The sequence below is a fragment of the Castor canadensis genome, chromosome 10 (genome assembly GCF_047511655.1).
Source record: "Castor canadensis chromosome 10, mCasCan1.hap1v2, whole genome shotgun sequence".
Taxonomy (NCBI): Eukaryota; Metazoa; Chordata; class Mammalia; order Rodentia; family Castoridae; genus Castor; species Castor canadensis.
Genome location: NC_133395.1, coordinates 74941755 through 74959212, shown reverse-complemented (window position 1 = coordinate 74959212; position 17458 = coordinate 74941755). Strand labels below are relative to the sequence as shown.

General features: G+C 44.4%; 1 protein-coding gene across 3 annotated transcripts in view; it reads left to right on the top strand.

The window, feature by feature from the left end:
• Positions 1-17458, top strand: part of Medag (mesenteric estrogen dependent adipogenesis) — a 30342-nt gene continuing 12884 nt past the window's right edge. Inside the window, exons 1-2 of one of the 3 annotated variants that reach the window (XM_074043604.1) lie at positions 1-19; positions 16991-17100. In XM_074043604.1, the coding sequence (XP_073899705.1) occupies positions 17055-17100 (46 nt within the window). In that variant the 5' untranslated portion in view covers positions 1-19; positions 16991-17054. Of the gene's footprint in view, positions 20-7378; positions 8102-8134; positions 8989-16990; positions 17101-17458 lie in introns of those variants that run through there. The other 2 variants (XM_020177612.2, XM_074043606.1) reach the window with 2 other exon arrangements.

The following is a 17458-nucleotide window of genomic DNA, read 5'->3' as shown; positions in this document are numbered from 1 at the left end:
ACAGCCGGAGCCCAGTGAGGTAAGCAAAAGGGAAAGAAGGAGAAATTTCCATTCTAGTTCAGCCATGACTAAAGTTGTCAGGAATCAGTGCAACAACTGCGAATTTGAACTTATTTGCATAAAATATCTTTGCAAATCTGGGCTTTTGTTTCTCCATATGTTCCTACTTTAGCTTTCACAAGACTTTGACAGTTACAATTGCAGAAAAAATGATTCAAAACATGTTCAGGATATTTTGTTCATTTATTTAACAAACACTCAATGGTACTTATTTATGCCAGGCAGGGTTCTAAGAACTTTATTTATAACCATGACACAGTGCAGCTTATCATTCATTTATTCAATAAAAATAAATTGGATATCTTCTATGAAACCACATTGTGCTTGGAATAAGAAGGAAAAAGATATAGTTGTTTTTTTTTTTTTCCTTCAGGGGCTTATAGTTGGGTCCCCCCCACCACTTTCAGGGACTTAGTGGGAGAGACAGACAGGCAAGACAGTAACATAGAACTTGTGAATAGTGTGATAAGGGCATGTAGCTATCATATGTCCTGTGGGACAAGGAGAAAGGACATTTAACCTAACCTTGAATAGATGGTGTTTAAACTGTGTCTTGGAAGGTGAGTGAGGGTCTATAAAGTGAGGAGTTTACTCCATAGCAAGAACAGGCTGTGCATCACACCAAGGGAAAGCTAGTTCCACCTTCAAGGATGTTGTAAGCTATATTCCACAAGCCTCAGTGCCAAGCGTGTGTATCTGAGCGTCAGGAGGAGTCTTGTCAGCTTGGGCTGCTGTTATGAAATACCACACACTGGGCAGCTTAAAGAAATACAAATTGACTTTCCTGCAGTTCTAGAAGCTAGAAGGCCAAGGTCAAGATGTGGATCTGTTTCTGATGAGGACTGTTTTTGCAGCTTGCAAAGGCTGTCTTTGCTGCATCCTCACAGGCTTTTCCTCTTTGTGCCTGCCACCCTGAAGTTTCTTCCTCTCCTTATAAGGACACCAGTCCTATGGGAATAACATCCTATGTGTGTGACCTTATTTAATCTTCATTGCTTCTCTAAACTATCTCCAAATAAAGTCCTAATTTTTGGTACTTGGGGATCAGGACTTCAGTATGTGATTTTGGAGGGACACAATTCAGTCATAACATGGGGAACAAGGGTCCATGGGAAAAGGGATGGAAATCTGTACGGGTGCAAAAGAAGCAAGAGATGTCTGCAATCTGTAGAAGTTAGAGTCAGCAGGTGGAAGTGACCAGTTGTTGAGGAGGACTGGGATAGAGGGACAGCGGTGGAGGGCAAGGTAGAAGGTGGAGGTGAGAGAGTGGATGCCTTGGAAGTTCTGGCTGGAAGGATGGAGATGCCTCCTGCTCATGCAGGAGAATGAGCACATACAGTGGAGCTGCTTGTGGAAAATCAAATTAAATGACTGGCCAGGGAGTTGGGTGGATTGGTCAAGAATATGACAAGAAGTCTGGCTTGGAGCTAGAGATTTGGGAATCATTAGCTTTATGTGGCCATTGGTGGAGCCAAAGATTTGAACAAAGTCACGCAGGGAAAGGGAAGGTAGCCAAGAAAAGAACCTGGAAGTCAGGAAGAGTGGCCTAAAAAGAGTGGGGAAAGACAAGAAGAAGATGGAGAACTGGCCCTCTACTTGAGGGCTTCCTGTGTGCCAGGCACTGTGGTAGACATTTGTATGAGCTCATCTTGGTAAACTCCTACAGAAGTCACCTGGTATAGGCATCAAGCATACACTTGCATGGCACTTACTATATACTTGATACTGCTCAGAGTACTTTGCAATAGTTCATTAAATCCTCACAAATTCCAGAAGAAACTGGAACACACGAGGAGTGATGTGTTTGAGGTCACAGAGCGAACTTGGAACTTGAACCCAGATAATGAATCACTGAAGCTCTTGACTCATTGCTGTTCTGCCTCTCCCCGAATGGTACTAATTTTAGAGATGAGAAAAGTAAGGTTCAGAAAGTTTATGAAACTGTTCAAGATGACAGCTAGAAATGTCATTCAGGTGTTAAACTCTAATACTTTTACCCTTTCCACTACACTGTGTATCTTCTTCCCAGGGGAAGGGAGGAGACACTTGCAGGGCAAATGTGGTCTAGTGACATCGAAACAGAAAGCATCTATTAGATTGACACATGAAGGTCATTAGCACTTAATAAGGTCAGTTTTACTGGCAGAGGGTAGAGGTCAAGGTATAAAATCTTGGGGATTAAATGGCAGACAAGGAATTTAGACGATTCTTTCAGGGAGTTTGGCAAAAAATGAGATATAAAAGTAACTAAAAGGGAGGTGGGATGTAAAAGTGTTTAAAAAAATTTTTTTTGTACAATAGAGAAGAAACCTGCAGATACTTGATTGTTGACAGAAAATCTAAGAATGGAGATCGTGGTGGTGTAAATTGGTTTTCAGTTAGTGTAAGTTTGGAAAATTTGAGTCAAATTTGAGTGAATGTGGTCAACTTTAAACCTCCAAATCTGAGAGGCTGAGGTCACTGAAGCACAGTCACCCCAGTTGGGGTACACAGGGGTGGCAAGGTCTTCATGCTGTCCTGTGTTAACTATAAGCATAACCACAGTATCACTGACGGTGCTGTGCCATAAACAGAGCTTTGAATGGCAACATCAGAACTTCACTGTTAATGTCACTTGTGATCTAAGAAATGCAAATAAAAGTAGCCATGAGGCACCAAAGATTTAAAACCATCAGAATTCACTGCTGATGAGAAGACAGACTGGTAGGATTCTTTTGGAAAACAAAGTGCATATTTCTCGAGCCTTGTATATTTTTCTATCACTTATCCCAATAATTCTGCTTCTGAGAGTTTGGATACTGGAAAGAAGTAAAAGTGCAAAGATGTTCATCAAGCGTGGTTTATAATAAGGAAAACCTGGAAATGATCAATGTGTTCAAGAGTAAAGAAATGCCTAGACAAACAAGAAAGCATCCACTTTTTTTTTCCTTTTTCTTTTATTATTCATATGTGCATACAAGGCTTGGGTCATTTCTCCCCCCTGCCCCCACCCCCTCCCTTACCACCCACTCCGGCCCCTCCCTCTCCCCACCCTCAATACCCAGCAGAAACTATTTTGCCCTTATCTCTAATTTTGTTGTAGAGAGAGTATAAGCAATAATAGGAAGGAACAAGGGTTTTTGCTGGTTGAGATAAGGATAGCTATACAGGGCATTGACTCACATTGATTTCCTGTGCGTGGGTGTTACCTTCTAGGTTAATTCTTCTTGAACTAACCTTTTTTCTAGTACCTGTTCCCCTTTTCCTATTGGCCTCAGTTGAGAAAGCATCCAGTTGATGGAAAATAACATAAAGGATTTAAATACTGTTTACAAAGATGATGCAATTTTTGTGATATGATGCATATATAATGTTAAATGAGAAAAGCAGAATAAAAATTCTACAATACAAAAGCAGCTATGTAAACAAATCAGCCATGTAATAGAAGACCAAAATATCTTTCCTGTGATTATGTTTACATAGTTGGTACTTTGGAAATGAAAAAGAAACCTAACACAAAGCGCTCTCTGTAGCTCCACGCTGATTAGCAATGGCTGACATTAGATTCAACACAATCTTTTTTCTGCTCACTTTTCCATCTCTTTGTCTAGCATATTGATAGTGCATAAATTACCCATAAAGAAATGTGGGATTTTTACTAATAATGCATGAAATCTCTAGATAAGACACCAACAAAACATCTTTCAAATATTTTTATTATGTTCAACATTATTTTTCTGTACAAAATCACACAATCATTTGGAAAAATGCAGAAAAATAGAACTATGGAAAGCAAGGGAAACATTTCCTTTCATTCTTTAAATCAGAAATGTTGATATTTTACTATAAAGCTAATAGATTTTAGCAGAAAGAACTGCTATGTTAACTTGAAACAAGTGTGTGTACCTCTGACATAAAGCTATGATGTAATATTTTATTGCTAACAAAGCAAAGTCATTTACAGACTGTGTATGTTTAAGAGAAGTCAATAGTTGTTGAGTTGTTTATAATAAGGAAAAACTGGATATGAGCAAAGTTTTCAAGGGTAAGGAAATGCCTAAACAAACAAGAGTGCATTCACTTAATGGAAAGTAGCATGGTTTAAAATACTGCTTACAATGACAACGCAATTTTCAAAATATTATATTTTTACTATATATGTATATATATACATATATAGTGAAAAAAAAGAAAAATAAAAATTCTGGGGCTGAGTGGAGTTGTGTAGTAGACTTGCCTTCATTGATCTTAATTGGGAAAACAACTTTTTTTAACTATTGTTTTTCTTGAGGCTGTATCCCACCAGAGACATGTTACAAGCAAAACCAAACTAGATTTCACCAGCAGGTTCAGACACAGAGCTGGAAGACCAGCTTACATTCCCCCTGCATTCCCCCTGTGATTAAGGATGGGGCCATATTCTATTCACTTCTCAGCAAAGCACTTGCCTTGGAGCATAGCAGATGCTCAGTAAACATAGGCTGAAGTAAACTAACGACTCCGGTTCGAATTCCTACTCTATCACTTATTAGCTAGAAGCTGCCTTCTATATTCTGCATCTTAAACGTCCTCCAAAGACCATGTGTTATAGGCTTGGACACCAGCCTGACTTTTGGGAAGGGATGGAAGTTTTAGGAGGTGGGGCCTAGTGGAAGAGAGTTAGGTCATTGGAAGCATGCCCTTGAAGGAGATATTGAGATCTCAGTTCTCTCTTCTCTCATTGCTTCTCTTCTGTCATGAGGTGAGCAGCTTTCTTCTGCCACATGCATGTGTTGCCACCATAATGTATTGTGTCTCTATGGACCCAAAGCAACAGGCCAATGAAGTGTGGACTGAAACCTGAACCAACATAAAGCTTGCCTCCTTTAAAGTTGTTTCTCTCAGGTATTTGTTAAGCAATAGAAAGCTGACTAACATGTTGCCACCCATTAATCTGGCTTCAATCCCCATCTTTGAGCTAATGACTGTTCAATTCTCAATCACAAACTCTATCTTCTCTCCAAAAGTCCAGACCCAGCCAGCTAGCTAGCTGCCCCCTGGACTTTCCCACTTGGATGTTCCATAAGTAGTTCACAATCAGTATGTCCCCGGTTGAACTCACCGTCTGCTCTTCCCACGTCTGCTCTGTCTCCCACAAGCCCAAGCTTCATTAATGCTGACACCATTCGACTAGGTACCTGAGAGACAGAGACACTAATTGAATTTTACTCCCATTTATTTACTTATGAAACTGCAGAGTTTAGCTCAAAAATGTCCTAGATTTATCATCTCTATTCCCATAGCTTCTGCTAGTTCAGATCCTTATCCTATTTTTACCTGGAATATTACATGGAGTTCCTAACTCGTCTTTCTTCAGTCTTCTTGTTTCAAAATGTCTGATAAACAAAGGTATTTATCTAAACTATAATTAAATTGCTTTTTGCCCTTAAAAACATCGAAAGTCTCCCTATTGTCTAGACAGCTATAAGAGCCTTTCACAATCTGACTCCAACTTCCCCTTATGGTCTTATCTCTTACAAAAATCATCACTTAACCCCAAGTTCATACTTTAGCTATTCAAAATTTCCTGCTCTTTTCAAACAGATCATACCTTTCCTCCTTGCAGAGATAGTCCAGAATCTTCTCTCCCATCTTCTTATTGGCAGTGTTCCTTCACCTAAGAGCTCTTACTCTATTCAAAGACAAGTTCATATGTCATCTCTGAGTGCCCTTACTGGGGCACCTTGTTCTCATAAGACTTGATCCTATATCTCTTGTAGCCCTCATCTCTATTGAGTCTTTTTATTTCCTCCCTCTCTCCCTTCCTCCTTTCCCCTTTTCTTCCCTCCCTCCCTCCATCCCTCCTTTCCTTCCTTCTCTGCAGTACTGGGGATTGAACCCAGAGCCTCTCACATGCTAGACAAGTGCTCTACCACTTGAGCTATGCCCCCAGCCTTTTTGTTTGTATTTTGTTTTTGAGATAGGGTCGTGATAACTTTTCCCAAGCAGGCTTCAATCATGTAACCCTCCTCCTCCTGGCCTGCCGAGTAGCTGGGATGACAGGCATGCACCACCACACCTGGTTATTTATTTCTTATTATTCTTAGTTTTATGTTTGTTGCCTCAGAACTGAAGATGGTACCTGGTGCACAACAGTGACTGTATTTGGAGTGTCAATGAACTCCCACCTAGGGCATGAGATCTGACTCTTGCATTACATCGCTGTCCTGTGAAACAGCCTTGACTAAAGCCTCGCATCCTGCGAACAGTCTCAGCCCACCCCAGACCCATCCTCTGTGCTGTGATCCTCACTCTTCACTTTGCGAAGCAATCTCTTGGGCGCTCACTTCACAGGCATATTCTCCTTTCTTCTCTTCCAAAGATTCACTTGGTACTGCTCAACACATCACACAAATAGTGACTGAATGACTGAAGGACTAGATGTGTTCAGAGACGGGAAATGATCCTGGGTAAAGGAATTGTGTCTGTGTTTTTTTAGAAGAGGGGGAGGGAATAGAGCTTATTTATATTCTTGCATTTAAATGAAATATGGTAGAAAGACTTTCATTCAATTTGATTAAATTTGGGTGTCCACTGTGGAGAAGGAAGCCTCAGTACTGCGGGAAACCTCAGAACTGGGCTAAAGTCCCCTCCCCTCCCATCCAGATTTCTCCCAAGCACAGATTTTCATTTAGTGCAACAGAATTGTTGGAACGCTTGCTTGCCCCTGTTAGACTGAAAGTAAGGCAGTGGAGGGATTGTGTTTATTCATTCTAGTCTTCTCAGAATTTAGCTTAGTCTACCTCCTATTAGATGGCCTGGAAATCATCGTTTAATTAAATTGAATGAGAAAAATCCTCCTTTCATCCCTCAGGAGAGCAATGAGCACCTGGCTTAGAACACACAAATATTTATAGACTGACTGAACAAATGAACATATTCTAGAGCTCACAGCTCACCAGGAAGGCAGGAGAGCACGGAGGACAGCTAGTTGCTTCCCCCAAACCACCCAGCACACACAGCGGCCTTGCGTCCATAGGACAGGTAGAAGCAAGGAATACAGTTCACAAGGACTTGTGACGGCTTTGTGATCAGTGGAATTTCTAGGTGGGAGGGAATCCAGAAGGGGCAGGAACAAGCACAGGAAAGGCTGAGACCAAGGAAATGCAGGGTATGATCTCAGGGTCTAAGGGGAGGGAGGCGGGGCAGCAGAAGACTGAGCAGCTAGGATGTGATACCTATGGAATAAGGATGGAGTCCAGCAGTACCCTCCCCCACATGGAGAGAGTGGGTCGGGGGACACAAAAGCGTGGCTTGTAGGCCATGAGTGGGTGCTGGGCGCGCTGCCCCCCACGGCGGATCAGGCCTGGGTGTCTGGGGAAGGGCGCTCCCCACCCCCACGGAGCAGTGTCCTCCAGGCGGGCGGGGCCCAGTGCTAGGGCTGAGTAGCTGACCCCAGAGGGATGACTAAACCTTGGCTGCCAGCAGCCGCTGCCAAAGCAGGAGCACGCCAAGTTATGAGACGGTGATAACTCGGCCCTGCGCGTTTGGGGTCGCGCCTGTGGGCTGGGAGCGCGGATAAAAGGGGCCGCGCAGCGCGGGGGCTGCTTTCTCTGCGCCCAGCTTGCTGCGCTCCTCGAGGGCGGGCAGCAGTTCGGGAGAGGCCAGCCGTCGGGGCAGACGGACAAACCGATCCCCGCGCCCAGCGGACGCAGGGAGGGCGCCCGGCCCCTCTCGAGTCGGACTGTCAGGTGGCAGCTGGATCTGGTGGGACCCGGACGCCAGCGGACTGGGAAGGTCCCAGCATGGCGACAGCGGCGTGCGAGCCGGTGGCCAGGACGAGCCTGTCCTCCATCTCGTCTGGGGAGCTGCGCAGCCTGTGGACGTGCGACTGCGAGCTGGCCCTGCTGCCGCTGGCACAGCTGCTGCGCCTCCAGCCCGGCGTCTTCCAGCTGCGCGGCGAGCAGCTCGCGGTGCCCGGGCCCGGGGAGCCCCAGGCCGCGCGCGGGGGCTTCAACGTCTTTGGCGACGGCCTAGTGCGCCTCGACGGGCAACTTTACCGCCTCAGCGGCTACATCAAGAGGTGGGTGGCCTCGTTGCGCCCCCGCCTGCCGCCGGGTCCCCGCAGATCCTCCACTCTAAAATCGCTCTGTCTGCAACCCCTCCTGAAGGATGCTCCCTTTCCGTGCTCTTCCCACTGCTCACATCACCTGGGTCTGCAAGCTGTCCCTGCCTGGGCTTTGGCTGCCCTCTGCCCTGACATTTTGCAACTGCAGCTTGAAGCTGCCCGAAGGGGCACCTTTCTGGGCGCGTGTGGGAGGGCAGGATGGGGGCTTCGGACCTGCTCCGCTCACATCTATCGCGCGTAACTCTCAGCTGCTCTTTTGCGTCCTGCTCATTAACTGGGTCGGATGAGCTCAGATTGGGGACACACAATTTAGGGGATATTTGCAGCGCAGACATTTACACCCTGGCTTTAAATCTGGGGTGGAGAGAAAGGATGCGCAATCCAGTGGAGAAGGAAGCAAGTTCACTTTCTCTCTTCTTTGACCTCTCTCTTTCATAAACCATGATGGAGGAGAGAACAAGGCCTGGGGGATGCGCAGCTCAGGGCCCTGTGGGCCGATGACTTCTGCGGAAAGTGCAGTAGTGTAGCTTCCTAGAGCCTTGGGCGGAGTGTAAGGAAAACCTGCACCTGGAGGCGCGCAGGATGCCTAACTGTTGTGGCCAAAGCGACTGAAGCACTTCTTGGCACACCTGAAGTAGCATGGATGTGGTCCATCCGCAGAGCAATCCGTACCCGATTTTGCATAGCATCTGGTCTCCAATGGCCACTATGAGGGGAAGGGGGTGCAAAGCCCTCTTATATTTAGGTTGTGGGGTTGAGTGCCAAGAAGAGGCCACTGGAGCCTGGAGTCACAGAGATGAGTGACTTCACCAACTACTAAGACACAATGCTTCTGGCACTGGGTAAGTCAGCACTGGGCACTGTGGACAGGGTGGAGGCTGGACAAAATGAGCTATTCACAGTGCTTTCCTCCCTCCCTCCCTTCCTCCCTTCATTACTTCCTTTTTTTTCTTTTGATGGTGCTGAGGTTTGAACTCAGGGTCAAACTTCATCCTGTTAGGCGGGTGCTCTACCACCTGAGCCATGCACCCAGTCCTTTTTTGCTTTAGTTATTTTTCAGATAGGGTCTTGCTTTTTGCCCAAGTCTAGCCTTGGACTGAGATTCTCCTACCTATACCTGCACCAAGTTATTTGTTGAGGTGGAGTCTTGCTAACCTTCTGTCCCAGCTGTCCTCAAACTTCAATCTTCTGATCTTTGCCTCCTGAGTAGCTGGGATTACAGCATAGCCACTGAGCCCGGCCTTCCTCCTCCTTCTTTACCACCTCTGGCCAGTTCTATTAAATATTTTCATGATTTCACCACTCTGTACTAGCATGCTTCTCAGGATCTCAGAATCACCAGGATGGATAGCCCCCACCCCCACCCCGGGTGCATACTCTATAGTTTCCTTCACATGCTGTGGCCAACTTGATATTATTGGAGGGGGGGCACCAGTTTTGAGCATCCCTCACAGCTCAAGGTAGGGCAGTTGGTGAAGATGACCCGTTTGGCCTTCCCTTGTCTGGCATCTTCATAGTCTTCCTGTCCCTGGTGCATACTTTCCACTTGTCATGCAAACTGGAGCCAAGAGTCAATGGACTCCAGCAAGTTTTCATCTTTGTGGCCACCACTTTCCTGCCTTACGTGTGGGATGAACTCTACCCAGAAGCAGCTGCCGAGATGGCCAGGGATTGAGAAAAAGCAGCAGGCTGATTCTTAAACATTTGGGGCCACAGAGCTTTTGAGAATTGTGTGTAGACCTTCTCCCCAGAAATGAGGATGTATTCCCAGTGTCACTGACAATTCGGGTGGTTCCTGAGACCCTTGGATGCAGGTTAAGAATCCTGGCTGTATAAATTAATTAGCATTTTTCCCCCATTCAGCATGTATTTGTGGTGGGGTATAAACCTTCAGGATGATTCAGATTTCTTTTCAAGGCCTCAAAAGTGTGTGCAGCACTTTTCATGAGGTCCTTTCCCAAGCAACCCCCCAAAACGAAGAGTCGCTGCCCTTGACAACCACATGCCAGCTCAGTGAGCTGGGGTAGTATCTGTTTTACTTACTAAGGTCTGTTTCCTGCTATTTAAACACCTACTAAGTAAGCTACAGAAGCCTGGATGGTGGGATGCCTTAGTGACGGATACCAAAAGTTTTGAAGCTCCTTTAAGAACCTGCTTTAAAAATATTTGTCCTTCTTTGTGGAGTTGATGGCAAGATTTTCATTGGTATTTTTTCCTTTTAAGTTCAGGATTTTTAACCATGTCACAACTGAAACCTGCTCAGAAAACTAGATGTATGATGGTTGTCCAAAGAGCTATTCATTCAACACTTAAAAGTCCAGATAACACACACACATGCACACGCACATGCACACACACACACACACACACACGCACACACACATGCGCAACACCTCCCCCACATCTTTTCCCTGTAATGCATCCTTTTAGTGTTGTGTAATGGTATAATGTCAGGCAAAGAGGTTCTCTAATTCTTTCTTTTTGGTGATCTCTGGGCATGACAAAGGCAGCAGCATGTGTGACCAAAATAAGTACAATTATAATAACTGCTATTAATATTTACATGGTACCAGAAAGGGTGCAAAATGTGTCACAAGGATTTACAAAGTCAGCACTATTTTCTTGCCCTTTTTTACAGAAAAGAAAATTAGGATTCAGTGCAATATCATGATTAACCTCAGGAAGATTCTAGGAGCAATGGAAACTGGGCTTCTATGCAGCATTGTATAACCTATGCTTTCAGCAAACAGCTTTGACTCTCAACTGATTTTGCCTTTCTCTGGCCACCAGCAGTGTTTTATACACTTCCAGAGCCCACAAATAAATAGCTGGGATCCCTAACCTGTGTGCATCTTGTAAAATCAGCCTAAAGAGGAAGTAAGTGAGGATGTTTTATGAAGCCTCTAACAGCAGAGGTGGAACCTGCTGACCACCTCTATTGCTCTATTAACCATTGCAGGGTCAATACTGCCTGGGGCAGGGTACACAGGAGAAGAGTGGGATTCCCAGGGGACAGTGGGACAGAGTCAAGGCTAGGACACACACTTGTGCTGTATGGAACCCACCTCCACCCTGCAGCAGGAAGTGCAGGGCCTGCACGTGTGTCTTCACAGGCTTGTGTTTGGTCCTGTGACTCGTCCTCTACCCTGAGTGTCACACATGGAAACCTGCCCAGGGTAGCAACCCCATGTACAGAACACATCACAGCATTGATGAAGTGAAACCCATCCCCAAACTGAGCTGTGATTTTGGTGAGACTCAGTCTAGAGGAAGTATGGGTGAATGTGAGTGCCAGGGGCTGTGTCTCAGACAGGTGCTCTTCAGAGCACCAGGTCTCCTGGGGATCTTGATCAAGCACAGATTCTGATTCAATAAGACTGGGAGGGGCCTGGAGTCTGCATTTTAGTAAACTCTTGGTGATACCAGTGCTGTTAGTCTAAGGATCACACTTTGAGCAAGAAGGTCTTCTACATTATCATTTCATTTTGAAATGCTGTATTTTTATCTGTCTCTTAAATAGATCATAGGACTCTGGGAAGCAAGACTGTTTCTTTTCTCCCATCTTTGTGTTCTCCAAACTCAGCACACAGTAGGTGCTTATTGCATGCCTACATGAGTGGATCCTTTTCTGCCCCACCACACTAATCATCTGTAACCACTTAAGTGAATGACAGAACACGTGGATCCTTGATTCAAGTCACAGATGATGGTAGAATCGCAAGTTTGAACATTTGGCTTAGTTTCCTATAGTTGGGGCAGAAGGTGGAGTGAAGGAAGTGGTGGGTGAAGCTCTGCAGACGGCGATCAAACAAATCCTGGAAACATAAAGCAGGTGCACCCATCTTCCTCCCAAGAGTAGCCTGTACTCCTGTCCATGAGGGCTTCTTTTCTTTGTGTCACAGCAAAGGACTATGACAGTCATAAGCAATTTCTGTGCCTCCTACACAGAGACTTTTATCTCTTCCCCGCACTCTGTAGTTTTTTTTTTCTTTCTTTGTGTTTATGGTGGTACTGGTGTTTGAACTCAGGGCTTTGCACTTGCTAGGCAGGCACTCTACCCTCCATGTACTTTTTCTTCTTGTTTTATTTTAATTGTGGTAAAATATCTACCACTCAACGTTTGCTATTTTTAACCATTTTAAGTGCACATGCAATGCTGTGCCACCATTACCACCCTCCATCTTCAAGAACATTTCATCATCCCAAATTGAAACTCTGGACCCATTAAACAACTCCCAGTTCTACTCCCCCAAGCCCCTGGTGAGCACCATTCTACTTTCTGCCTCTAGGAATTCAATTCTTCCAATTAACTAACATAAGTAGAATTTACCACATTTGCGTTTTCATGACTGATTTATGTCACTTAGCATGTCTTCAAGGTTCATCCATGTTGCAGCATGTGTCATTATTCCCTTTTTAAAGCTGAATAATATTCCATTGTGTGTGTCTACCACATTTTATTTATCCATTCATGTGTTGGTGGACACTTGGCTTGTTTCCACCTTTTGGCTACTGTGAATAATGGTGCTCTGAATGTAGGTTTGCAAATATCTGAGCCCCTGCTTTTACGTCTTTTGTTTCTTTAGAATTGTTTAATTTTTATTTTAAATGAGAAATAATTATCTTTATGGGGTACAATGTGATATTTTCATTCGTGTGTATACAGATTTTTTTTTTAAAGTAGACACACATGCACACACACCTACTTCCTGGAGTGGAGGTATGGCTTTAATTTCTGTTTGCCTTGGGGCAGTAAGTGGTGAGAGCCAGGGGAAAATTTGGGGCTGCTTTCCAGATCTTGGTAGTGAGGACATAAAACCTGAGGGACCTGTGAGGTAGGGCATTTTAGAAGGTAGTGGATCTTTCAGCCATTCCTGATTTGCTACAAGCAAAACACAGTGCTCTTTCTGGAACCCATCTTTCAGACACTGGCTCTTTAGAAGATGGAGCAAGAAAGGAGAAACTGATGCTCATTTATTTTTTGGGTATTCCTAATGTTCTCTTTTTTCTGGTAACTCAAATGAACACAGTCCTGGTTGGGTGTCAGAAGCTTACAGTTTCCCTCCATGGGCCTGCTGAGTTGCCAGGATTACAGCTCCTTTTTATATTTATCCAACATCTACTATGGGCCCAAGTTCATATTTAAACATATGCATGTATGCTGTTGTGCTCCTTGACAGATGAGGGAGGGAGCAGGTTTAGGCAGGCTGAGTGACCTGTGGCTCCGGACATGAATTAGATTTTCTTTTGAGACCCTGTGCTTTCTCTGACACTGTCCTGCCTTCCAATCTTTGCACTGAAGCCAGGCTTCGGAAGTTTCAACCCAGAGGTATTTGGAGGCCAGGTTAAAAGCAATGAAGAAATGAGAGTTTAAAGGAACTGTCCTTCTTCAACTGTTTTTCATTTCTAATGATAACATCAGCAAATATAATAAATATTCAACACACAGAGGCCCTATTTGCCTTACTAATTCAGAAATAGTCACAATTGAACATCAAATAACTCATCCCTAATGTAGTCTAGTAAGGCTTGGATACTTAAACACCTGTGGGAGTTAACAACTAGATCTTTTGATCTTTTTTGTATTTTAGCTACTTTCATATTCAAATTTTATGACAGTGAGTTTCAAGGAAATGCTCACATTTACTTATTTCACTGGAATTTTGAGGTGTTTAACAATTGGACCATAACTGGGAGATTAGGAATGCAGGAAATAAAGAGGTACAGTAGGCTCCCCACTTACTCACAATTTAGCTTTCCTTGATTTCAATACCTGTGGTCAGCTATGGTCAGAGAATATTAAATGAAAATTTCTAGAAATGAATAATTCATAAGAAGTAAATACTTCATGATGAGATCTCTTGCTGTGTGCTCCTTTGTAAGCCCAACTTGTGAATCATCCCCTTGTCCATGTTTCCACGCTGTATATGCTACCCTCTTGTTAGTCACTTAATAGTCCTTTAAGTTATTAGGTTGACTGTTGAGGATCACAGTGCTTGTGTATAGGGTCTGAGGCTACCCAAGGTGTTAGGTATCCTTTGGGGGTCCTAGAATATATCCCCAGAGGGTAAGAAGGGACTATTGTATTTCTTATTTGTAGCCTTCTTAGAGATAAGGAGTTTATTAAGTAAAAATCTTGCCACAATCTCTCATCTATATATTTTGGGATCAGAGCTCTCAGCTAAGCAGTGTGTTCACACATCTAGGTACAGATGCTCTGTGATGAGGCTTACAGCCTGTTATGGTCCTTCAAAGGCTTCCAAATTATCCAAGACAGATTAAGTTATGTTGTACATGTTTTTATTGTTCAAGCATTTTATTAAATTTAGACTTCAAAAGAAATACTTCATGCATAGGGTATATATTTTACTCAATACATAACTATCTAGAGGGACCCTTTTCCAATCATATAAAAACCTCAACTTTTTGTGCCCCAAAGCATTCAAAAAGCCTCCCACAGAATTCTGGTAAAAACTGATTATTTTTAATTTTCCAACTAGTGATTTTTTTTTTTTTGGTGGTGGTACTGGGGTTTGAACTCAGGACCTTGTGTTTGTTAGTCAAGCACTCTACCACTTGAGCCATGCCCCCAGTCCTTTTGCTTTAGTGATTTTTTTAGATAGTGTCTGGTTCTTCGCTTCCCTCATCTTCTGCTTCCCTGTCCCTCTTAGTAGTCACAGACCTCAGTTACCCCTCCTCACTCTCTTCCCAGGCCAGTTTTGCCCGCCACATGCCAGGTAACTGACAGCCGAGAGGATGATCCATCCTAATCGTGGATATGGAAGAGCATGGAGGCTCCCTGTCCTGTCCCCTGCCCTTCCCCTTCCCAGGCTCTGTGCCACTCAGATGTAATAAGGCACCTGTGAGTGCCTACCTGGTCCTCAACACATCACTGGGGCTTAATGAATGTTGTGGAGTGAATGAATAAACCCAGCAAATGATGGTTCCTTTCCTTGTTTTTTCTAGTAGCTTCTGACAATTGACTAATTGGGACAAAAAAGGGCAGGAAGACTCTCCCAACAGACAGGGAACATAGGTACTGACCCCTCTGTCTTTTCACGATGCTGGGAATACAACCCAGTGCCTCACATATGGTAGGTAAGCACTTTACTGTTGAGCTGCATCTCTAGCCCTCTCTGAATCTTTTGTTCTTATGTTCTGCTCAGGTGAGTGTGAGAGTGAGGAAAGGACGAGGGAAGAACCAAACAAAATCCCAGTTGCATTCTTTTACCTTGTCCATCCCCAGGTTATGCCCCTAGGCCCTGTCCCTTGCTCCTTCTTCATTTCTACCCTCCTCCCCTCCACTCCTGACTCCTCTCCTTCTTCCCCACATCTCTGAGCATGAAACACCTGCTCCCCTTTCCTCGTTCTGGAACACTCAAGATCTTTGTTCCCCTCTGCACCCCAGGACCAGCCCCCAAACTACCATGAGTGTAGGTAGGTTGGGAGGTGGAGACTACTTTCAAAGCCAGGTGAAATAAAAGGCATGGGGGACAGGGGACATGATTAAAAGCTCTCAAAATCATGCCTGGCAATCCTGCAAAAAGGTAATTTTCTAAGATGACAAGCTGGGAGATAGCCAAGCAGAAGCTGTGTTTTCCTGCCTTGGGGTAGTATTTCCTGGCATTCTCTTGACCCATGCCTGGGTCAATGTCTTGTACACGGCCCCTCAGAGAGAGTTGTGGGAATTGGCTGGAGCAAGGATGTCAAGATGACCCTGTAGCCACAGCCCCCTGCGGCAGCCCCTTGCTTTCCAAGGCTGTGATTTTCATGTCAGGCACTGAAAAAAGGACAGTGAATCCTACAGCAATGCCTGGAGCTGTCTCTGCTCACGATTAGGTAGAAGAAACAGTCACTCTGCAGTATAGCAAAAGGTGGCCCATGCTGTCAGCTCAGCAAGTACACTCACTCCTGGCAGATGCTCCCAGCTGTCTCAACAGGGAACCAGCTCAGTGTTTTAAGAGGGACTGTGGCAGAGGCATCCTTCAGCTGTCTAGACACCGTTCAGCTGTCTACATCCACACAGCCTCTGAGCTTGGTGTAGTCACAAAATTAGTCATCCTTTTGAAGGAAGCTAATTTGCCCTTGGATCTTTTTATTAGCAATGTCGGTAGAGACTTAGAAAGGCTGCTTGGAAAATTTTTGTAGGGCAGTGAGAGAAAGCTAAAATCCTAAATAACAGAGTCAAGATGCAGAAAAATCTTTTTAAACTAGAATGGGAAGCAAATTTAATGAGGATATGGGCAAGATTCCAATAATAGATTTTTTTGTTTTAATTGCACAAGTTTGGGATTGAGGAAATGTGAATTAGTAATAGTCCATATGGGTATTGGTTGATTGCATAATCTATTGCAGGGGGGCTGTGGTTATTTTGGGATGAGAGAGGGCAAGTGGGGAAGAGAAGGACAAGAACATTCCAGACCTACCAGTTAGGCATGATGATACCATTGGAAAAGACCCAACTAATTCCACTTGCTGAGTGTAATTCATTTCTGATCTGGAGGGAGTTAAGAGTTCATCACTGAACTCCTCTACCCCAAATGAGAGATGATAGTGGTAATTATCTGGTAAAGGCTGCCTTGAGAACCAAGCATTGACACCAAGTTACCTGAAAGATGATGGCCACTTTGGGGTTGCACACTGAGCCCTTAGCCAACCAGCTACGACCAGGAGAAGGAGGTGTACTTATATGGTACAACATATTGTGATCTCTACATGAATACATTTTAGGGGTCTGCCCCCAAAGTCTGTTGCTGTGGTAGCTACATATCCAGTAAGTACATCCTCTTCCCAACTGAGAGGGGAGACTGCATGGCATTCATAATTATCTCTCCTTTTTCATAGGTATGTGGAATTGACCAACTACTGTGACTATAAAGACTATAGGGAAACCATATTGAGCAAACCAATGCTATTCTTCATTAATGTACAGACCCAAAAAGACACCTCAAAAGGTAGGTATTTGTTAGAAATAGCTTTAAGATATTGGGGTGTCATGAGAGAGACCACATTACTCAGAAATCAATAGGCAAGGCAAAATTCACTTCCGCAGAAGGGTGCACACCAGGAAGTCTGGGCAGTATGCACACTGTGTGGGAAGTCCACAGGGGTTTTATCTGACACCATGCTGTCCTTCTCCTGCCCCTGGATTGGGCAGGTTTTGGACTCACAGTCTACTCGGTTGGCTAATTAGAAAGGGGCCAGGTTAGGAGGGGGCTTTAGGAACAAAGAAGTTTAAAAGTTCGGAGAAGCAATAGCTGTTTTTGGTTATCAGCTCCAGAACCAGGGCATCTAGAAGAATTCTTGTCCCGC